Source organism: Hylobates moloch, unplaced genomic scaffold (assembly GCF_009828535.3).
Source record: "Hylobates moloch isolate HMO894 unplaced genomic scaffold, HMol_V3 SCAFFOLD_21, whole genome shotgun sequence".
Classification (NCBI taxonomy): Eukaryota; Metazoa; Chordata; class Mammalia; order Primates; family Hylobatidae; genus Hylobates; species Hylobates moloch.
In genome coordinates, this window is record NW_026652296.1 from 35,867,400 (window position 1) to 35,891,147 (window position 23,748).

At 48.6% G+C, this 23,748-nt stretch overlaps 2 protein-coding genes across 12 annotated transcripts in view; one reads left to right on the forward strand and one right to left on the reverse strand.

Annotated features, from left to right (window-relative positions):
- The window catches only part of NINL (ninein like), a 141,404-nt gene extending 126,280 nt beyond the window's left edge, over positions 1-15,124 (forward strand). For 7 of the 8 annotated variants that reach the window (XM_058432964.1, XM_032142251.2, XM_058432962.1 and 4 more), the window contains 7 exons: positions 10-114; positions 1,064-1,133; positions 6,307-6,465; positions 7,221-7,334; positions 10,327-10,497; positions 12,013-12,126; positions 14,170-15,124. In XM_058432964.1, coding sequence (XP_058288947.1) covers positions 10-114; positions 1,064-1,133; positions 6,307-6,465; positions 7,221-7,334; positions 10,327-10,497; positions 12,013-12,126; positions 14,170-14,361 — 925 coding nt within the window. In that variant the 3' untranslated portion in view covers positions 14,362-15,124. Of the gene's footprint in view, positions 1-9; positions 115-1,063; positions 1,134-6,306; positions 6,466-7,149; positions 7,335-10,326; positions 10,498-12,012; positions 12,127-14,169 lie in introns of those variants that run through there. The other variant, XM_058432968.1, reaches the window with a different exon arrangement.
- A 4,142-nt stretch (positions 15,125-19,266) lies between these two features.
- Positions 19,267-23,748, reverse strand: part of GINS1 (GINS complex subunit 1) — a 44,014-nt gene continuing 39,532 nt past the window's right edge. For all 4 annotated transcript variants that reach the window (XM_058433114.1, XM_032142253.1, XM_058433112.1 and 1 more), the window contains one exon: positions 19,267-21,896. In XM_058433114.1, the coding sequence (XP_058289097.1) occupies positions 21,828-21,896 (69 nt within the window). In that variant the 3' untranslated portion in view covers positions 19,267-21,827. The remainder of the gene's footprint in view (positions 21,897-23,748) is intronic.

The following is a 23,748-nucleotide window of genomic DNA, read 5'->3' on the forward strand; positions in this document are numbered from 1 at the left end:
TTTACGCAGACTGGAGTTCCATAGACTTTCTGAAGAAAACACTTTGTTGAAAAACGACCTGGGAAGAGTTCGGCAAGAGCTTGAAGCTGCAGAAAGCACTCACGGTGCACAGAGGTAAGGGCCACGCCCCTACCCAGACCTTCTGGAGGTGCGTTTTGCCCTCCATAGAGTGACCTTATGCAGTCTCCATATAGACAGTGGGAAGTGTTCTCAGATTAGCCCTGCATTCCAGAAAACCCTAAACCATGAGCCTTGTTAACTTCTGAACGACTCGGCAGATGTGGGAGGCTCTGGGCTCCTTCCTCGTGTGGGCAGCACCTGAACGCCCCAGCTCCTTGGTGTGGGAAGTGAGGCAGAGCACCCACAGCATGGTGGGGACTGCGAGCAGAGCCCCAGCACAGGCGCTGTTCACCCCACAGAGATGCTGCACGTCACACTTAGGGATTGGGGGAGGCCACAACAGTGTCTGTAGGGGTCAGAGGTGCTCCTAGGATCCTCTCCTGATAACAGTAATTCTGAAATGATGGAATTTTCCCAAGCAGGTACCCAGGGATTGCGCTTCCATGACAGCACTTCTGAAATCTCAAAGCTTGTTTTCCTTTAGAAACCATTTTTTCTCTGCTTTTCCTGAGTCTGTGAGGACCCTGCTGATGGCATGCCTTCGGAGATGCCAGGCTGTTTCAGTCTCTATTCACTCTGCTGAGTGTGAAGTGTTACGTGTTTTACAAAAGAAATATTCATGTGTTTGAGTGAGGAATGTCATGCAGGGTGTGCATTCTTACAATGCTGGCTGTGTAGATTACTAGAGGCTCTCTAATAATCCGACAGTTTCACATTCCTAAAGTCTTCGTGATTTGGGATAAACCACGGAGGACAGGATCGTCATCTTCATTAGCAGCGGCAACAGCAGGGACCGAGAGGGGCTGGAGAATGCCAGGGGCAGGTGTGGGCGTCTGTGCTGTGGCTACAAACCCGCATGCTGCTCTTACCCTGGGTGCTGACCAGGAAAGAAGGCACTGGTTGGTCACAAGTGGTATCACTGTTAATTGTGCTTCTTCAACAGGAAGGAAATTGAGGTTTTAAAGAAAGACAAGGAAAAGGCCTGCTCTGAGATGGAGGTGCTCAACAGACAGGTGATGTATCGATGCCTGGCATGAAGCTCATGCCACCCTTCCTTTTTTTTATTATTTTGAAATCATTTTAAACTTACAAAAGGAAGCGGAGAACATTCTTCTAAAAGACTTGAGAGTGAGTTGCTGACTGGCCCCCAGGCCCCATCAAAGTCAGGAACTGAACATGGCTGTGAAGGCCCCTGCCCCAGTCAGATCTGCCGGTGGTCCCAAGGATGTGCAGAATCATGTGGCACGCAGTAGTTGGGACCACAGGCATCCCCTGCAGGGTCCCTTTGGTGCTTTGATCTAGAAACTGTGAGCAGCTTCTCACAGATGCTGGCAGGCAGGCACTGTGTGTGTTGTGAGTGCCCGAAGCTCTGCACTGGCCCGAGGCCCAGCTGCTTGTGGAGATGACCCCCTGGGGAGCCGCACGCCGGGATGCTCAGCTCATCTTTTGTGTTTTTAGTAGAGATGGGGTCTCACTGTGTTACCAAGGCTGCTCTCAAACTCCTGGCCTCAAGCAATCCTCCAGCTTTGGCCTCCCAAAATGCTGGGATTATAGGTGTCAAACACTGCCTGGACACTCCCCAAATTTTGGGTTTTGTTTTTTTTTTTGAGACACATTATCACTCTGTCACCCAGGATAGAGTGCAGTGGTGCGATCTTGGCTCACTGCAACCTCCACCTCCCAGGTTCAAGCAATTCTTCTGCCTCAGCCTCCAGGGTAGCTGGGATTGCAGGCGTGTACCACCGTGCCTGGTTAATTTTTGTATTATTAGTAGAGACAGGGTTTCACCATGTTGGCCAGGCTGGTCTCGAGCTCCTGACCTCAAGCTATCTGCTGGCCTTGGCCTCCCAAATTGCTGGGATTACATGTGTGAGCCACTGTACCCGGCTTACCCCAAAAATTTTACCATGAAAAACTTTAAACACAGGAAAGTTGAAACAATATAGAGTGATCATCCACATACCACAACATTAATGCAACTGTTAACGACATTGCCGCGTGCACTTTAGTTCTGTTCATATCTATATATTTCACGTGTGCATGTGTATGTGTGTGTTCTGAACCCTTCGAAGACAAGTTACAGGCCGGGTGCGGTGCCTCATACCTATAATCCCTGCATTTTGGGAGGCCAAGGTGGGAGGATCACTTGAGCCCGGGAGTTCAAGACCAGCCTGGGCAACGTGACAAAACCCCATCTCTACAAAAAAAAGAAAAATCAGCTGAGTGTGCTGGCATGTGCCTATAGTCCCAGCTACTCGGGAGGCTGAGGTGGGAGGATGACTTGAGCCCGGGAGGTTGAGGCTACAGTGAGCGGAGATCGTACCACTGCACTCCAGCCTGAGTGACAGAGTGAGACCCTGTCTCTAATAATAATAATAATAATAATAATAATAATAATAATAATAGAAAATAAGTTCCAGATGTCATGATACTCCACTCCTCAATATTTCAACAGGCATTTCTTAAAAGGAAGTGCATCTCCCGCCTCGCCACACTGAAGGAGTGCTGTCACACTTAAGAAACTTAGCAGTAGTTACCTCATATCAGTATTCAGACCATATTCTCATTTCTCCAGTTATTAAAAAGTGTCCTGCACAGCAAGTTTTCTGGCAGTAGGATGCAGCTGGCGGTGCCACATTGTGTGTAACTATGACTCTGTTCAGCCGTGTTTAGCTAACAGATCAACTTGCTGGCATAAACCAGCCACTTGAGTGCATTCATGGCACCTGTGGCTCAGGCATTAGACAAACACAGCCTGGACGGCCGTCCCTGCTCTCTGATGCAGGGTCTTGGCTGGGAAGGCTGGACAGTTGGGGTGACCTAATGGCCAGGGCTGGAGTCGTCATCGGGGACCCCTTTTGCTTGTGTCTGTCTGGGGCCTCTCCTCATGGGGCTGGGCCTGGAGGGAGTGTCATGTGGGGTGTCAGGGAGCTAGTGTTCCAGGGCAGCTGGTGGGAGGCGCACGGCTCCCAAGCCCTCCTCGGAAGTCACTCTACATTATTCCCACTGAGTCCCTGGAGCCGCGGGGGAGGTTTCTCTGATGGGCAAGTGTTTAGGTCACATTTCAGAAGAGGATATGGGATGGAAGAGGCTGCTGGAGGCTTCTTTGGACAACACGTCCCCCGCATGGTCCCTTTGGTGTTTTGATCTGGAAGACCTGTTTTTCCCCATGACACTGGCTTTTGGAAGAGCCCAGGTAGTGGTCCCATGGGCCATCCCACATTCTGGATCTGTCCAGTTGTTTTCTGAGAGTGTAGGCTACTCTGGTCATATGTCACTTGTCTGTCTTGTAAACTGGAAATTAGGCCTAAAGGCTGGAGCAGATGCAGAGTGAACATAATTGACACAGATGTCATTTGTTTTAACACACGCCCAGGAGACAGCTGCTGACATCTCATGTTGGCTTCTGCAGTGAAAGCCAGATGAATGCAAGTTCAAAATTACGAGGTGGCCAGCGTGAACGCCACCAGGAGCAGATAGCATCTCTGCCTCCTGATGCAGCTCCCTGCGCAGTGCCTGCCCAGGAACTTGTCACCTGAGTCACAAGGAAGCACCAGACACACCCCCAATGGGAGGGGGTGGAACTGTATTTGTCAAAAAATGTCAAAGTCATGAGAGACAGAGGCTGAGGAGACATTCCACATTTGAGGAGGCTGAAACAACAGGACAGGGCCCAGCTGATCCTGTGCCAGGAAGGATGCTGCCAGGCTCGTTGACAAAATGAAGTGTGGGGACATCGAGGCCACTGTCCTGAAGCAGTAGCTGCACAGCAGCCACGTGAGAGCTGCTGTCCCTGGGAGGCAGGCGGCTGTGGAGGAGGGAAGACATCATGTGTGCGCCTGTGTGTGTAGGGGGCAAAACAGACTGGGGGAGTGTTGTTGGCTAGGAGCCAGGATGGAAGGCAGGTGGGTTTCCCTGGTCATGTTCTAGTCTTGCAGCTGTTCAAGTCTGAAATTATTTCCAAATGAAGAGTTTTTTGTGTGTTTTTTTGTTTGTTTGTTTTGAGATGGAGTCTTGTTCTGTCACTCTGGCTGGAGTGCAGTGGTGCAGTATCAGCTCACTGCAACCTCTGCCTCCCGGGTTCAATCGATTCTCCTGCCTCAGCCTCCCACATAGCTGGGACTACAGGCATGTGCCACCAAGCTTGGCTAATTGTTGTATTTTTAGTGGAGATGGGGTTTCACCATGTTGGCCAGGCTGGTCTCGAACTCCTGACTTCAGGTGATCCTTCCACTTTGGCCTCCCAAAGTGCTAGGATTACAGGCATGAGCCACCACGCCCAGCCACCAAATGAAGAGTTTCAATATTAAAGGTGAATAGAAGAAAATCCACTATTGTGTTTATCTCAAGAACTGAAGGAAGATTCCATTTCTACTCATGAAATCAAGGCTGTCTTTAGAGGACAAGGTGAATGTGTGTCAGTATTAAAACAATTCTAATTTTCACAATAAAATGTCATAAAACGGCCAGGCGCGGTGGCTCACGCTTGTAATCCCAGCACTTTGGGAGGCCGAGGCGGGCGGATCACGAGGTCAGGAGATCGAGACCACGGTGAAACCCCGTCTCTACTAAAAATACAAAAAATTAGCCGGGCGTGGTGGCGGGTGCCTGTAGTCCCAGCTACTCGGAGAGGCTGAGGCAGGAGAATGGCGTGAACCCGGGAGGCGGAGCTTGCAGTGAGCAGAGATTGCGCCACTGCACTCCAGCCTGGGTGACAGAGCGAGACTCTGTCTCAAAAAAAAAAAAAAAAATGTCATAAAACACGTGAGCTCTATACCATTCGCAACTGCCACATGCTTATGTCGTGGTGGAAGCTTCTCTTAACCTCAGGCTTGAGGTTCTAGGGAAGGGATGAGGTGAGGTTAATTTGCAAGGAATTGCATGAGAAAAATGCGTGGACTCCCTAATCTTGAGTAAATCCAAATGGAAAAACGTCCCAGTTTTCTTATGTGCCTATAAAACCTATAGAAGCAAAGGCAGTGGTTGTTGGCATCACTCTGGGAAGGTGACATGTGCATGGTCGATTGTGCTGAGAGCGAGTCAGAGGACATCGCTCTGAACCCCCAAGAGCTTCGGGGGGAAAAAGCAAGTAAGCAGAAATGTGGTTGCATGAAGATGTTCCTGACAGGTGGCTGCAGACAGCAGAGCCTCTGTGGTCCAGACCTCAGGGCCACTTTCCTGCTGCTGTTTCACTGCACCGCGCCCTCACAGGTTCCCCCGATGAACGTTTGCTGAAATCCACTATCTGTGGGGGGTGCTGTTGAGAAAAAGCAAAACATACAATTTGATGAACCCATGTACCCTGCCAAGAGCTACGCTTGTGTGTTCAGTGACAGAGATCAGAGGAGACTTAAGAGATTCATGTACCTCAAGTTTAAATAGGTTGCTTTTTTGTTAAAATTGCCGTATATTTTTAAATATATTAAAATAGTCGTGGAGGAAATGAGAAAAACCTGAAAGATCTTCCAAACAGTGGCTTGGACGGTCATGGCATATACTCCCCTCTGGTGGCCTAGATGTGTGTGTGTTTCTCCTAGGGGCTGGAGCAGGGCTTCCTGTCCTTGGCACTGGCGATGTTTGGGGCCAAATCATCTGCGTCGTAGGGTGTCAAGTGCCCCCATGCCATTGGTACCAGCAGCTTCCTCCATCTCCAACCGTGATCACCAAAAATACCTGGAGACATTGCCAGACATTTCCTCAGGAGCAAAGTTGTACCTGGTTGAGAGCAATTACAATGATATGAATTGAGCTGTTGGCTTAAAAGTATTTTAGGGGGGCAAGGTGGGGCTGGGCTCAGTGGCCCACACCTGTAATCCCAGCACTTTGGGAGGCTGAGATGGGAAGATCCCTTGAGGCTAGGAGTTCAGGACCAGCCTTGGCAACACAGCTAGAGACCCTGTCTTGACCAAAAAACAAAACTAGGTGGGAGTGGTGACGTGTGCGTGTGGTCCCAGCTACTTGGGAGGCTGAGGTGGGAGGATCGCCTGAGCCTAGGAGGTCACGGCTGCAGTGAACCATGAATGTGCCACCGCACTCCAGCCAGGGCAACAGAGCGAAAGCCTGTCTTGAAAAACAAAACAAAACAAATGACTACTTAATAAAAATATAGCCAGTGATGGGCAAATGTATATATAAAATGGAAATTAAAAACTTTTTTTTATGTATTTAAAAACTTTTTCCCCCTAGAATCAGAACTACAAGGATCAATTATCCCAGCTCAATGTCAGGGTTCTTCAACTGGGACAGGAGGCTTCTACCCACCAGGCCCAAAATGAGGAGCACCGTGTGACCATTCAGCTGTTAACAGAGAGCCTGGAGGAGGTGGTACGCAGCCGGCAGCAGCAGGTGGGTGGCCTCAGCCGCAGGCAGCTCCACCTGGGCTCCGCTGGCGGCTGGGAGCTGCAGGGTGGGGAGGCGGCTGCAGACAGGTCAGGACACGTGCTGAGGAGTCTGGAGGGAAGTGAGGGACTTCCCAAGCATGCCTTGGAGAAATAGGTGGACTGTGCTGTGTTGGCAAATCCCAGTATCTAAAGAAAATAGCAGAATAGCTTTACATGCTGCTGACAGAGGAGTGAATTGGTACAAAGTTCCCCGAGGGCAGTTTAGAAAAATACACACTTAGAGGCTGAAGAAAGTCCACATGCCTTGACTTCACGATTCTGATGGGGATGTTTCCAAGAGCCTTGTGGAAGGATGCAGCTGCAGCATTTTCTTTGCCGTGCTGTTTATAATAGCAAAGCAGAACCGAAAGTGGCCGAGTCACCAACAGAAGCTGAGGGAGTCACTGGATCACAGGACAGCCACTGAAAACCATGTTTTCAAATCATAGCTAATGCCCCGGGAAACACTCCCACTGCGGTGGGGAGAAGGCACTTCCTGCAGTGCGTGGCGCACCCGACACTGTCTCACCAGGGAGATGCGTGTGTGTAGAGGAGGGTCCAGGGAGTGACTGCAGGACACAGGGCTGGCCTTGGTTGGTGGGTTCATGGGGATTTAAATTTTGTAATTTTTTTTCTGTAATTTTCTGAGGTTTCTGCACGAATTACATACCAGACTCTTCAGATACTTCTTGACTTGTGCAACTGATTTTTTAAAAACAGAGTGACCAAATCCAAAAACTTAGAGTTGAACTCGAATGCCTGAATCAGGAACATCAGAGCCTGCAGCTGCCACGGTCAGAGCTGACCCAGACCCTTGAGGAAAGTCAAGGCCAGGTGGGTGTGAGTGGTGGCTGGAGGCACTGGGTCCAGTCCCACCCGGGAGCAGCATCACCGCAGTGCCAACGGTTTTGCCAGGCCTCCTCCAGCCCAGAGAAGTTGTTGCGCTGCTGGACACAGCTGTCCAGGTGCTTACCAGGCCAGGACCAAAGCTGCTCCCAGTGCAGGGTTGGTTTGACTGTCAGCAAGCCCCGTGAAGAGTGGTGACTCAGTTTACTCCCGAGGGAAGGAGTGCAGTCACCATGCCTTTGGGTGAGCCCTCCACAGAATGGAGGAGCCAGAGGCAAGCCTGGGGACTGTGTCATCAGAACCAAGGCAGCAGGCTCCAGCCCTGGGGGTGGGGTGACATGGGCACTCATGGGCATGCGTGACACTGGCCTCCACACACGCCTCCAAGTGCCGCATCTGCTGGCCCCGCAGGTGAGAGGTGCGGGAGGTGCAGAGACGGGAGGCTGGGCTATGGTGGCAGGGGCTCGTGGTCCGGGACAGACAGGTGTGTGCAGGGGCAGCCGAGCCGGGGCCTCAGGGAGGGGAGCTGGCTCAGGGGATGCTTGTGGAGGGGATGGCTCAAGGGAGAGGAGAAGAGCAGGTGTGTGATGGCCAAAGGTGCCCAGAGGGCGAGTGCCCAGTGTGGACACAGGTGCGGGGCACACTTGGAAGCTTGGCTACAGAGAGGAAAGGGGACTGTGGGAAAGGGTCTCCCCGCCTGCCTATGAGGCTCGGCTGAGCCTCTGCACCAGGTTCCCCCCCGCCGGCGCTAGCCCTGGCGCCCTGTGCAGAAGCACCCCCTAGACGTCCTGAGGCACAAAGGGGTCAGCTGGGCATGGACCCCAGAGCTTTCTGAGGCGCTGCTGGGGCTCCCATAGGCTCTTGGCCTTGCAGCTACAGGCTGTCAGTTTCCCAGAGGTGCTCTGCCTATTTGGGGCACCCTTCTCTACTTTTGAGTCTAAAAGGAACCCTGGAAAATTGCCTGGACCAGTTCGAGTCCTTTGAGGCTGAGGAGTAAGACCACCTGAAAAGGCCGGCACTTCCTCAGTACCTGGCGCTGCGAGGCACCGCTGGGGCCAAGGGAGAGCATTCCACACCCCTGGGGCCGCGCCTGCCACCAGCCTCTCAGTTGGGAAGCACCTCACCAAGTCTGTCCTGCAGCCATGTGGGTCACCCCTTCTTCCTCGTGATTTAGAGGAAGACGCTCCCCCAAAGCACATGGCTTCCAGTCAGCATCAGGAAGCTGGGGGCTTCCAGGGTAGCTCAGGACACTCTGGAAAAGGCAGACGGGGCTCCCTAAGAGTGGCCATGAGAGGCTGGGCCTGAAGCTGATGTGGTTGCCGTTTCCATGTGGGAGGGAAGCCAGGGCAGTCACTGTCATGCCCATGTGTGGCTCAGGAGGAAGGCCCCAGAGGCCAGAGCAGACAGGAGGGATGGGGCCTCGTAGAGGAGCTCAGAGGGCGGAGGGTCTCCCAGGGGAGCTCAGAGGGCAAAGGGATGAGGACTCACAGGGCCCTCTCCACAGGAAGGACAGGAAGGGTGGCTGCACTCAGGATGGGAGATGATGCCCCATCTGAGGCTCTGCCTCACTCCAGCACCCAGAACACAAATGTCTTTGTTTCCAGTGCTCCCCTGGGGACGTCTTTCCCTGGCCCTGTGACTGTCAAGGTCTGTAGATGTGGCCCGTCAGGCGTTGCCAAGGAAGGAGATGAAGAGCACTGGATGGCTCTCTGTTCAGTAGATGTTTACAGGCTGCCCACCGTGGGCAGAAATCCCCCTTGGGCTGGACCCTGGCCATGCTGTGGAGCGGCTTAATTAGTGGGGGTTCAGTCCCAGGATGGCTGTGGGGGGTGGTGCAGTCCAGGGACCTGCAAGCATCAGAGCCCAGGGAGTGGGGGTGCGGGGCCAGAGCCCTCCTGGGTGGGTAGATTTGCTTGACGCCTGGGAGTCCTGCAGGCCTGGGGGGCGGCAGCCAGAGTGACCGTCTGAAACGAGCCTTTGGGAGAAGGCTGCGTTTGATGGAGATGCGATTTAGAACTGGTTCTTCCCTCCTTTTCTGTCTCAAACCATAAGCTGCCCTCCAGGGCCTGGAAAATGTGGGGTGCAGGTATGTCTCTCTGGGGTGACCCCTGTCCTGAAGAAGGGTGAGCTTTACAGTGATGACCTGGCCCCCCAAGACAGGCCCCCAGCTCGGCTGAGTCAGTGCAGGGACTGCTGAAGGGAAGCCGGGCCTGGCAGTGCGGGTGCAGGGCGTTGCCTTCCCTCTTCCTCCACCATGTGGTGATGTCAGGCCCAGCCCAAATGTGACCCCAATGGAGCGTGATTCCCACTTCGTCTTGGGGTCTCAGGTGAGTAAGGGATGGCGTGGCCAGTTCTTACAGGGTGCCAAAGAAATCCTGGTGAAGCCTCCAGTCGACTGGATGTAAATTGTATTTGGATCTTGCCTTGAGCTGCTTCATTCAAAGGGCTGGCATAGTGGTGCGCAGTTTACTGTAACAACTCAGCCCAAATCCAGCAGACAGTCCCATCCAGGAAACCAGACGCTGCCAGGAATTCCAGCCCCGGCCCCACCTTCCCTTCAGCAGTCCGTGTTGTCTAGGTAGTCTGTGGCCAGTGTAGCCCTGTTTCAGAGTGAGGTCTCCGCTGAAAGGAGAACTGGCGTGGGTCATTGTTTGAAAAGAATCAGGCCCCAGCGAGATTCGCCGAAAGCTAACACTGGACGCAGCAGAATCTGGGTCTGACAGGAAGTCAGAGTCACCATTTTGAGGGTGATGGACACATTTTCTGCACTCTAGCACCGTGTGGAAGCGCTGGCTGACAGCAGCCTGGCTGTCAGAATTCCAAAGAAGTGGGCTCCTTCTAAATTTTCAGGTGCTGCTGCATACTCGGGAGCACACGCCTTCCTTGCCCTTGCAGGTGGGGGTGTCCTTGGATGGAGAGGGTGCCCCTCTGTGCCGTATCTCAGCAGCCCCACCATAGCTGTGTCCCCTTCCCCATGCAGGTGCAGGGAGCTCACCTGAGGCTGAGGCAGGCCCAGGCCCAGCACTTGCAGGAGGTCCGGCAGCTGCAGGAGCAGATGGGCCGGCTGGTGCCCCAGGACCGTGTGGCCGAGCTGCAGCGCCTGCTCAGCCTTCAGGGAGAGCAGGCCGGGAGGCGCCTGGATGCACAGCGGGTGAGTGGGGATGCAGCACAAGGTGGCTGACGAGATGAGGAGGAGGGTGAGGTGGGCCCACCGATACTCAGTTGCCCAGAAGCTGCCCAAGTATGAATACATGAGTCACGTATGTAGCATGTCAGATGGTGAGGAAGGCTGTAGGGAGAGGGGCAGTGTGGTTTTAAACAGGGTGGCCAGACAAGGCCTCACAGGTGGCCCCTGAGATGGTGAGACCTGAAGGAGGTGAAGGAGCAGCGCCATGTGGCAGGGGAGCAGCAGAGGCCCTGGGGTAGGGGGTGATTGGCATGTTCCAGGGGAACAGGGACCAGAGGCCGAGGGCAGAGAGCAGAGGGTGACAGACTGGGCCCGGCAGGTGCCGTGGGCCGTGCAGGTGGTAGGAGATGGGAGACAGTGGCTCAGAGCATGGACTGTGGAGGGTGGGATCCCGCCCACCACCTCCCAGCTGAGTGACCTCAGGCAAGTGAACCTCTCTGTGCCTCAGTTTCCTCATCTGTAAAGTCCTGTTAGCAGTAGTGTCCACCTAAAAGGCTTATTGGGAGGCGTCAATGGGTTGGCAACTTTAAAGCACTTGAAGGGTCCCCAGCACAGCTGTGCCCTATGCAGGAGTTTAATTCAAAAGTCTGAGAGAATAACTCACTCCTGAAATTCCCAACATAGTTCATAGTTCATCAGGGACAGACTTCAGGAGAGATCAGGAGCCAGAGGGCAGGGGACACCCTCATGAGAAAGGAATTGGTGCACAACTTGAAAAGTGGGTAACATTTGATGTTTGTCAAGTGTAAATTCTAATGTAGAACAACCTTGTAACATCACACAAAGGGGTCAAGCTAAAGTTAAGTGATGCTACATTATTCACAAAACAAAGTTAAGGAGAATCCCCCTAGAAAAATACACTAACACAGTGAGGGAAGCTCACTTTGGAGTTATTTATGGTTAAAATCTTGGGACCAGTTCTCTGAGGACAAATGAGTCTGCTGATTCTCCCTGAACTGCAAAGAGAAAGGAAAGCTGTGTGGTTTGGGCCAGAACATATTTTGTTTTGTTTTGTTTTTTGAGACAGAGTCTGACTCTGTTGCCAGGCTGGAGTGCAGTGGCGTAATCTTGGCTTACTGCAACCTTCGCCTCCTGTGTTCAAGCAATTCCCCTCCCTCAGCCTCCTGAGTAGCTGGGACTACAGGCACGCATCACCATGCCCAGCTAATTTTTTTTTTTTTTTTTTGAGACTGAGTCTCGCTCTGTCACCTAGGCTGGAGTGCCACTGCAACCTCCACCTCCTGGGTTCAAGTGATTCTCCTGCCTCAGCCTCCCAAGTAGCTGGGATTACAGGTACACACCACCACACCCGGCTAATTTTTGTATTTTTTTTTTAGTAGAGATGGGGTTTCACCATGTTGGCCAGGTTGGTCTTGAACTCCTGACCTCAGGTGATCCTCCCGCCTCGGCCTCCCAAAGTGCTGGGATTACAGGTGTGAGCCACCACGCCCGGCCACCTGCAACCTTCTTTTATGGCAGGAAGAACATGAGAAACAGCTGAAAGCCACAGAAGAGCGGGTGGAAGAGGCGGAGATGATGCTGAAGAATATGGAAATGCTTCTCCAAGAGAAAGTGGATAAGCTGAAGGAGCAGGTGAGTGATGGGCGCTGCTGCTTTTGTGTCCGTGTCCTCTTTTGAACGCTCTCCACTATCATGGGTGTGCGGGCAGCTAATACATGAAAAGGCTGTCTTGTCACAGAATTCCAGGGAACTAAATGCATACCCTACACTGCAGGTGCACATTCATTTATTTTCCTCCGGGAATGGTTTTAAGATCTGTCCTTTGGGTGTTCACATACACTCAAGAAAGGACTCATCCATTCATTTGTTCGTGTAGTCATTCAGGCATCCCCAAGCACTTCTGGTTGAAGCTTTCCTAGGTAGACCTGAGATGAGCAGGGCTGAGCCTGCATCCCGGACCTGACCCTCTGGAGGCAGAGGCAGATGCTTCCATAGAGCATACATGACTCAGGCCATGATGAGTGCTCTGAAAATGAGGGAACAGAGGTGGAGGGAGCGGGTGGGGTGGTCAAGGCCACTTTGAAGAGCCAGCATTTGGTCAGATGCCCAGTGACCAGCACAGGAACTTCCAGCTGTGTCCCCAGCAGAGCCCAGGTGGCATTTGGAAGGCTCACTGAGTGGGAGATGCACACATCTCCTCTTGTCTGGGGGACTCCGAGGAGGGCACATTCCAGGCAGCGGACAGCCATGGAGGAGGCCGCCATAGCTGGTGTGAACTGATAGGGCTCAGATAGGCAGCGCCTGTCATGTGTGTCCTGGAAGCCAAGGTCAGGGGTTTGGGTTTTATCATAATGGCAGTTAGAAGGCATAGGGAGATTTTAAGTAAAAGCGTGACAGGATCTATCTTTTAGAAGAAGCCATACTGGGGAAAAAGTCACCTGGGCTACATACACTATCAGGAGCAAAGACCAAAAACGAGGCGCCATAGCTCACCTGGTCTGTAGGTGTTGGAAGTCTAACTCAGCAGGTGGGAACTGACGTGCAGCAGTGCTGTGCCCCGAGGGCTGATGGCACAGGGTGTGGGTGGACCCCGCGGATGTGGAGTGCACACACAGAAGAGGCCCGGCCGCGGACCACATTCAGTGTTAGGAGACATTAAAGATAAATGTGAAAACCTGAAGAAGTATTTTTGCTCCATCGTGATCCAGTATGGTTTGGTCTACATGAGGGATCCTGAGCTCAGCCCAAGCTAGACAAGGCATTTGTGGAAGGTGCCCAGTCCCTCCCTGGGGCCACCTGTCCTTGCCCAGCTTCCTCCCCTGCTGGTGCCCCCAGTCCCTCTCACCCTTTCTCCCTGGCACACACCCACAGTCCTCAGTTGCCCGTCTCTCCAGCAACACCTGACTTCTGGTTAAATCCTGTGGCTCCTGCACACCTGCCCTGGCCCTGAGCCCAGGCCACAGCCCGGGCGGAGCCTCAGTACTGCCTGTCCTGCGCCTGCTCCCTCCCCTGCTTCCCTTGGCTCATGGCCCTGCTGACATCACAGCCAGTAGAGCACACACAGATTAACCTGTTCCACACTCTGACCGTCCCAGGGCCTTTTGAGGACTGACCACTTTGGCCTGAAGTCTTTGTTTCACGGCGCACAGCTGCCTCAAGTTTTCTCCACCACATAGCCCAGCAGATTCTCAATTTCCTCTCATGCCAGGGTAACAAAACTTGTCATTATAATCCAGTATTTGTGTCAGATTTCTTTGTTTTTTGGAGACAGAGTCTTGCTTTGTCACCCAGGCTGGATGGAGTGCAGTGGTGCAATCTCTGCTCACTGCAAGCTCTGCCTCCCGGGTTCACGCCATTCTCCTGCCTCAGCCCCCCTGGTAGCTGAGACTACAGGTGCCCGCCACCACGCCCGGCTAATTTTTTTGTATTTTTTAGTAGAGATGGGGTTTCACCGTATTAGCCAGGATGGTCTCCATCTCCTGACCTTGGGATCCGCCCGCCTCGGCCTCCCAAAGTGCTGGGATTACAGGCGTGAGCCACTGCCCCCGGCCTTGGGTCAGATTTCTAAGAGCCCAAAACTGGTTTGCATAAACCTGGGAGGATAAAAGAGAGCAGGCTGATCTGTAGCGTTTCTCCACCGGCCTCATGCAAAGCATGGCTTCCTCCCCTCTCTAGTTTGAAAAGAACACGAAGTCCGACCTGCTGCTGAAGGAGCTGTACGTGGAGAACGCCCACCTGGTGAGAGCACTTCAGGCCACCGAGGAGAAGCAGCGAGGCGCCGAGAAACAAAGCCGCGTCTTGGAAGAAAAAGTTCGCGCGCTCAACAAACTCGTCAGTAGGATCGCCCCCGCAGCCCTCTCTGTGTAAAGACGGATTCTTTTCTAGGATTCATTCGAAAGCGCATCTTTTAAATTAAGCCACTGTGCTGCCTTAGTTTTCCGGGGGTCATAAGCCAGGAGTCCTGGGACATCTGAGGATTGGGGTTCTTTGTTCACCCCCTAGATAGTTAATGAATGGCCTGCCCTGGGCAAGATGGGGGTGGGGGGCTGGGGGAACATGGCATGTTGCAAAAGCCTGCGTTTTTATTAGCGGTCCTGAGTAATTTCCCTTGGCAAAATTCCCAGTTTTGCCACTTGTTGGAGCCAGATTCTGGGAGCTTTCAGCAAGGAGCAGGTAAGTGAGCAGTTAAGGACAGCACTTTCCATATGGTACTTCTGACCCTGGCTGTCAGATTGAAATGTAAAGTCAGGGCTCTGTACAGTTTTGCCATTTCACTGTTCTGCTTTGAGCTTAGGTTATTAGAACTCTTGGTGGAGGGTGCGTACACACATTCCAGAAAAGGCTTCACTCGCTGGGAACGTCAACCCAGCGAGAAGGCAGGGGAAGCCCCTTCTTCTCCAGGGACCTTATCTGTGGACTCAGGGATGATGGTGTTTATTGTAAATGCACAATCTTTTTCCCATTGAAATGTCATCACACTGGAAATTGTACTATATGTAAAAAAAAAAAAAAAAAGTATGGTTTTATATTTGAAATGTATATAAATTATGGCCATATGGCTGATTGGAATGTACTACTGTAATATAAAAAGTCACTGTATTTGCAATAAATTCTTTTCTATTAAAATTGACTTCTAAGTTTGTTTTTAATTTTTTAAACTATAAAATATTTCAAACATACAGGAAAATAGTTATATAAGAAACACCCATGTGCCCATCAATGTATCTAGTGAGAATAATATCCTGCCACAGCACTGTGGACGACGGGAGCCTGTTCTGTTCTCAGCACCCTCCCTCTTCCCGGGACAGCCGCCATCCCAAAGCTGGCATGTCTTCTCCTTTCTGCAGGAGAAAAATGTCACAGCACCATGGAAAGATAACAAAGCCTGGAACAGATGGAAAGGTCGGTTCTTTGGAAGATTAGGCAACATGAAGTTGACTGGTTCTTCAAAGTTTACTGATAAGTGTAATTAATCCCAATAAAAATACAGATGTTCCATGCCCCAATCAACCCCAGAATTGGACAAGACATTCTAAAGTTTTTACATACAACTAAAGCAAACAGAACAATTAGGAAAACTCTGAAGAAAGAAGAGCAATCTATGGGGAGTAGTTATTAATATATAAGTCCTAATACAGTTTATGTTACATGGGTGTATGCATTTGTCAAAACGCATTGAAGAATACACTTCTTCATTCACTTTGGGCTTCTGTCTGAGACTAGAGTAATGAGATTAGAGTAACCAGGAGACCTGAACAACATTATCAATCTACTGACATCTAGAACCCACCACACGACACCAGCAGAAGCAAATGCAGTCAAACACTTACTTACCAAGACAGACCATATCCTGGGCCAACAAATCTCAAAAAATTACGAAGATTCAAGCCATACAATGTATGTACCGTGACCACAATGGAATTAAATTAGAAATCTATCCCCCAATATGAAGCTGGAAACCATCATTCTCAGCAAACTATCACAAGGACAGAAAACCAAACACCGCATGTTCTCACTCATAGGTGGGAATTGAACAATGAGAACTCATGGACACAGGAAGGGGAACATCACACACTGGGGCCTGTCCTGGGGTAGGGGGAGGAGGGAGGGATAGCATTAGGAGAAATACCTAATGTAAATGATGAGTTAATGGGTGCAGCACACCAACGTGGCACATGGATACATATGTAACAAAACTGCACGTTGTGCACATGTACCCTAGAACTTAAAGTATAATAAAAAAATAAAAAATGAGGTAAATGAAATAAATAATCACATGTGCCCTGAAAATATATATATATATATATATATATATACCCCAATATTTGGAAACTGAACAACATACTGCTGAATAACCCATGAGGCAAAGAAGAGATAAAAGGGGAGATTGGGAAATATCCTGGATTGAATGGAAATGGAAACACAATATATCAAAATTTGTGGGGTAGAGTGAAAGCATTACTTAGGGGAAAAGTCATGGCACCAAACACCCAGGTTAGAGTAGAAGAAAGGTCTCAAATCAACGACTTCAGCTTCTACCTTAAATAATTAGACAAAGAAGAGCAAATTAACCCCAAAGTCAAAAGAAAAGAAAATGATGATGATCACAGCAGACATCAAGGAACAGAACAGATTGGCCGTGACATGCTGCAGGCTAGAGCTGCTGTGTTAAGTTTGGTTGCACGGCCACACTCAGTTACAGATTCCCTACGTCCACAGATTCCCTATGCCTGCTTCGTGCTCCAGCAGCAGCACGGAGCGGCTGTTAACAGGTCATGTGGCCCACAAAGCCTAATACACAGAAAACATTTATTGACCCTTGAAATAGAAAACAAAGAATAGAGAAAGTAAACCGAAGGCCTGTTCTTTCAGAAGATTAGTAAAGTTGATAAACTTCTAGTCCAGTCAGAATAAAAGAAAAAAAACTCGTATCAGAAATGAGAAGTGATATCACTACAGGTGATACCACTATAGTCTACAGATATACAAGCATCATAAGGCAATATTATGAAGAACATTTTTATTTTTTGAGACAGGGTCTCACTGTTGCCCAGGCTGGAGTGCAGTGGCATGATTATAGCTCACCGCAGCCTCCAACTCCCGCCTCAGCCTCCCGAGTAACTGAGATTACAGATGCATAGCACCACACCTGGCAATTTTTTTTTTTTCCTGACATCTCGCTATGTTGCCCAGGCTGGTCTCAAACTCCTGAGCTCAAGCGATCCTTCTGTCTTGGCCTCCCAAAGTGCTGGGATTACAGGCATGAGCCACCGTGCCCAGCCCGTGAACAACTTTATGTAAATAAATTTGGTAACTTAGATAAAATGGAGACTACATAAATTGCCAAAGCTCATTTGAGAAAAAAATGGATAACCAAAATAGCCATGTATTTATTATGCCAAAACTGTGGTTAACCTTCCCACAAAGAAACTTCAGGCCTAGATGGCTTAAATATGAACTCTATAAACATTTAAGAAATAAATAACACCAAGTATATAAAATGTATGATAGATGATATATTGATTTCATCCGTGGCTCCTTGTTCGTAACTCCCATGGCCTTCGTTGCAGTCTTTTGTTGTAATGCTTGGGCATTTTAGGCCTCAGAAGACAATCTCTTTCTGCCCTTCTGCCATCCTTTCACTTGCTCCTTTTTCTCTCCAAGGCAAGAATCTTCCTGCCTTTCTGTCTTGGAGCTGGCCATAAAGAAATTCTCTGTGATCAGAAGGGGCACTGCCCCATACTCTGAAAGAAGGAATGCAGCAGAGGCTAAGAACCTGAGCAGACGGGCCTGGCTGGATGGCGCCACTCAGACTATGAGCATTAGATCATACCCTCTTTGTCCAGTCGTCTGTCTGCTTGGTTGTCGATCATGCCTATCTAATGAGATTTCTATAAAAGGCCCAAAAGGACAGGGTGTGGAGAGCTTCCGGATTGCTGAACATGTGGAGGCTCCTGGAGGGTGGTGAGCATCGAAGCTCCATATTCCTTCCCCATACCTTACCCTACGCATCTCTTCCATTTGGGTCCTTTCATCTGCGTATTTTACCATATCCTTTATAAGAAACCAGTAAGCTTAAGTGTTTCTGAGTTCTGTGAGCTGCTCAAGCAAATTAATTGAATCCAAAGAGGGGGGCATGGGAACTCCAACTTGAAGCTAGTTGGTCAGAATCTCAGAGGCCCATACTTGTAGCTGGTGTCTGAAGGGAGGGCAGTCTTGGACTGAGCCCTGAGCCTGTGGGATCCGATGGTAGTGTCGGAACTGAAGTAGAAGTAGAGGACACACCTGGTGTCCACTGCAGAGCTTGGTATGTGGGGAAAACCCCCACGCATTTGGTCAGTCTTCTGTGTTGTTGTTGTTGAGTGACAGAACAGTTTTTTTTTTCTATTTAGAAAACTCTCCCAAAAAACTGAATAGGAGGGATTATTTTCCCAAGAACACCACAGACCAATATTTCTCATGCACACTAATGCAAAAATTCTACAAAAAAATTTCAAATAAAATCCTACAAAAAGGAGAATATATCATGACCAGGTGTGGTTTATGCCAGGAATGCAGGGTAGGTTTAACATTGAAAACTCAATCGATCAATCAGCCACTGTAATTCACCAGACTAACAAACTAAAAGACAAAACCATCTCAACAGATGCAGAAAAAAAATATGACAAAATCCAGCATCCATTTCTGATTTTTAAAAAAATTTTCAGTAAACTAGATGTATTAGTCTTCTTATGCTGCTAATAAAGACATACTGGAGAGTGGGTAATTTATAAAGGAAAGAGATTTAATTGACTCCGTTCCATATGGCTGGGGAGGCCTCACAATCACGGCATAAGGCAAATGGATAGGGACCAAAGTCACGTCTTACATGGTGGCAGGCAAAAGGGCATGTCCAGGGAACTCCCATTTATAAAACCATCAGATCTCACGAGACTTATTGACTAATACCAGAAAAGTATGGGGGAAACTACCCCCTTGATTCAGTTATTTCACCTGGCCCTGCCCTTGACACATGGGAATTATTACAATTCAAGTTGAGATTTGGGTAGGGACACAGCCAAACCATATCACTAAGAATAGGAGGGAACTTCCTACCCCAAAAAAGGCATCTACAAACAACTGAAGAGCTAACATCATAATAGTGAAAGACTGTTTTCCTTCTTAGATCAGGAACAAGATAGGAGTGTCTTCTCTGACCACATATATTTAGTACTCTACTGGAAGTTCTAACCAATGCAATCAGGCAAGAAAAAGAAATAAAAGGCATGCAGATTAGAAAGGAAGGAGTAAAACTCTTTATTCATAGAACACGTGACTGTTGATGTAATTTACAAAAACACCATGAGAACTCACAGTTTAGCAAGGCTGAAGGATACAAGTTCAACATCAATTGTGTTTCTATTTACTAGCAACAAGCAGTTAGAATTTGAAATTTTAAAATACCATTTAGCATCAAAACTATGAAACGCTGACATGGTAGACCTGTACACTGAAAACTACAAAAGATTATTAAAAGAAATAGAGGACAGAAACATTAATACATAGGAAGACAGACCTTGTTTATAGGCCAGAAGACTCAATATTATTAAGATGTCAATTCTCCCAACAGTTTTATATAAATTCAATGCAATCTCAATCAAGGTCCTAACAGGGGTTTTTGTTGTTGTTGTAGAAATTGACAAGTTGATCCTAATTTCTTTTTGAGACAGAGTCTCACTTTGTCACCCAGGCTGGAGTGCAGTGGTGTGATCTCAGCTCACTGCAGCCTTGACCTCCGGGGCTCAAGTGATCCTCCCACCTCAGCCTGCCGTGTAGCTGGGACTACAGGCATGCACCACCACACCCGGCTAATTTTTTGTAGAGACAGAGTTTTGCCATGGGCCCGGGCTGGTCTGGAACTCCTGAGCTCAAGTGATCCACCCATCGAGGCCTCCTAAAGTTCTAGGATTACAGGCATAAGCCACCACACCCTGCCTGTTCCCAAATTTCACATCAAAAGCAAAGGACTTAACATAGCCAAAACAAATCTCAAAAAGAAATGTGGTACACTGGGCCAGCACCAAGGCTCACGCCTGTAATCCCAGCACATGGGGAGGACGAGGCGAGTGGATTGCTTTAGCTCAGGAGTTCAACACAGCCTGGCCAACACCATGAAACCCCGTCTCTACAAAAAATACAAATAACAGCAAAAATATGATGCATTAATACTATCTCTTTCAAGAATTATTTGAAAATTACATACACTACATACAAATATGGTATTGGCATTCAAGAGAGAAAAACAGGTCAATGGAACAAAACAGAGTCCTGAAATAAACCCACAATATACACTGACAACTACTTTTTAACAAAAATGTAAAGGTGATAGAGCAAAGGGCAGTCCTTTCAAAAAATGGTAGTGAAACAGCTGGATATCTATATTCCCAAGAAAAAGTGAAGGTGGATTGACACCTTGCACCATATAAAAAATTCATTCAAAATGGATCATAGGCTGGGCGCAGTGGCCCACACTTGTAATCACAAAACTTTCGGAGGCCGAGGTGGGTCACCTGAGGTCAGGAGTTTGAAACCAGCCTGGCCAACATGGTAAAACCCTGTCTCTACTAAAAATACAAAAATTAGCCAGGCATGGCAGCCTGCGCCTGTAATCCCAGCTACTTGGGAGGCTGAGACAAGAGAATCACTTGAACCCAGGGGATAGAGATTGCAGTGAGCCGAGATCACGCCACTGCACCCCAGCCTGGGTGACAGAGCGAGACTCCATCTCAAAACAAAGAAACAAACGAAAAAACAAGCAAACAAAAAAAAAACGGGTCATAGACCAAAGTATAAAGCTTAAAATTATAACACTTCTAGAAGTAAAAAGGAAAAAAAATTGTGACCTTGGGATGGGAAAAGATTTCTTGGATGCAACACCCAAAGCATAAAAGAACAAATGAATAAACTGGATTTCATCAAAATTTAAAATGTCAGCTGTTTAAAACATACCATTAAAAGCCAATCAACTCTTCATGTGACTTTTCAGTCAATCTGAATCTCAGGGAAAACTGTACAAAGTTCCTTCTCTAGCCCCAATTTCACCGTCCCCTTCCAAAGTGGTGATACTGGTGATCACCCCACAGCCACAAGCTACACCAGCCACCATGGTGGAAATGTGCAAAATCCATGTGTGTCCTTCCTTCCCAAATAGCCAGATGATAAATTAGTATGTCATTAAACATTACATATACTGAAAATTTCTACAGACCATCATCTTCACTTGCTCATGTGATTTGAAAATGTGTATCTCAGAAATTAGCTCTCTAGCTTGTACAATACACATGACCAGAAAACAAGACACACAGGATCTACCTTCTTCCTATCCAGCCAAGTGACTGATTATTTAAGAGATTCAAATGTCACCATGTTTACTTTCATTTAAAAAATACACTGTAACAACTGTAGGACTGTTGTGATTATAGATACAGCTTATTAGAAAAAGGAGTAGGGGCCAGGTGCAGTGGCTCACGCCTGTGATCTCAACACTTTGAGAAGCTAAGGTGGGAGGACTGCTTGAGGCCAGGAGTTTGAAACCAGCTTGGGCAACACAGTGAGACACTGTCTCTACAAAACAAAACCCAAACCAAAAAGGAGTTAAGAATAATAGTGTACAACATTAAAAAAAGAAAGTCCTTAAGAGTTAGCAAATTATACTTCTTAGCCAAGTATTCTTAGTTATCTTAAACAATGTCTATAGCTTCTAAAATCAAAGAGGGAGGTGAAGGGAGGGTGGAGAGAGTGAGTACAGAGGAGTCCATGAGTTGAGTGAAGCCTGGAAGTGCCTCGGTGCATGGTCACGACAGGATGTGCTCCAGGACTCCTTGTCTGATCAGCTGCTCACATTTCCATCGAGGTAAAAAGTGCTGAGGGACAAGAAGGGATGGAGAAAGAGTAAAATAAATGATTGAGAAAGAATTTGAAATTATTTCTTGTATCATTAAAAAGTAGCACTGATTAGTTTTCAAACTCCAACAAGTAAGTAGTTAAAAGTTAAACTTAAGGGGCTGGGTGTGGTGGCTCACGCCTGTAATCCCAGCACTTTGGGACACCAAGGCGGGAGGATCACCTGAGGTCGGGGGTTCAAGACCAGCCTGACCAACATGGAGAAACCACATCTCTACTAAAAAATACAAAATTGGCCCAGGGGCGGTGGATCACACCTGTAATCCCAGCACTTTGTGAGGCCAAGGCGGATGGATCACGAGGTCAGGAGATCGAGACCATCCTGGCTAACATGGTGAAACCCCATCTCTACTAAAAATGCAAAAAAATTAGCCAGGCATGGTGGCGGGCGCCTGTAGTCCCAGCTACTCGGGAGGCTGAGGCAGGATAATGGCGTGAACCCAGGAGGCAGAGCTTGAAGTGAGCCGAGACCACGCCACTGCACTCCAGCTTGGGCAACAGAGCGAGACTGTCACACACACACACACAAAAAAATTAGCTGGGCGTGGTGGTGCATGCCTGTAATCCCAGCTACACAAGAGGCTGAGGCAGGAGAATCGCTTGAACCTGGGAGGTGGAGGCTGGGGTGAGCCAAGATTGCGCCATTGCACTCCAGCCTGGGCAACAAGAGCAAAACTCCATCTCAAAAAAAAAAAAAAAAAGTTAAACTATATTTGCTGTTCTAATCCATTGAAATTGATTCCATTTAGAGCTGTATGGAATTCTGATTTTTACAAATGAATTCAGTTTGCTTAAGTTCAATTCAACTAAGACTTCTGAATTCTAGTAGGTATTGTCCTTAGTGTTTGTATTTTTTAAATTTATGCACAGAGAAATCCAGATAGGTGCAATTTGGATTATCACTGGCTCAACAGCCTATCAAGAAGACCCATGAAAGGCTCATTTCTCCATAAAACCTGTTCTAGGATTTCAGAGTCCGAACATTCTTCTAATAACAAGTGACAACTTTCCTCCTGTATTTCTCAAGGTTGAAAAGTATTCATGACCCACAGTGTGGGTGCTATTCACATGGTACGTGGGAAGATGCCGGTACCCAGGTATTGCTTGTCCTGTGTCTTCCTAAGAGGACATCGCTCTTGCTCTGAGGGAACCAGGGGAAGGTGGAAAGATGTCTCCTTCCCTCTCAAATACCAGACTTACAGAAAACACTGACTGCCCTGGAGGAGGGAGGTTGAGGAAGCAAGGCAGGAAGGCTTTCCGATTCATAGGTGGTCAAAGAAATCTCAAAGGAAGATCTCAAGGAAGCAAAATGTAACCTCAGTAGCCATGTGCACCTGAAGGTCTCGCCTCACAAACTCAAAGGCCTGACAAGATCCATGACCAAATTCTTCTAGACCAATCTTGAAGATACATGAGCCAAGAAAAATGTAAAAAAACATAACAAAAACAAAATAACTGAGTTGTTCATTTAATATCCATACTAATGCTGGTATTAAACAGATGGAGAGTATTGATTTCTGGATAAAAAGAAACAGTGCTTGCCATAGTGACAAATATAAAAGAATATATACTAGAAAATGTTTCCCAGCCAGGCGCGGTGGCTCACGCCTGTTATCCCAGCACTTTGGGAGGCAGAGGCAGGTGGATCATGAGGTCAGGAGTTTGAGACCGGCCTGATCAACATGGTGAAACCCCGCCTCTACTAAAAAAAATACAAAAACTAGCCAGGCTTGATGACGCACGCCTGCAATCCCAGCTACTCGGGAGGCTGAGGCAGGAGAATCGCTTGAACCCAGGAGGCGGAGGTTGCAG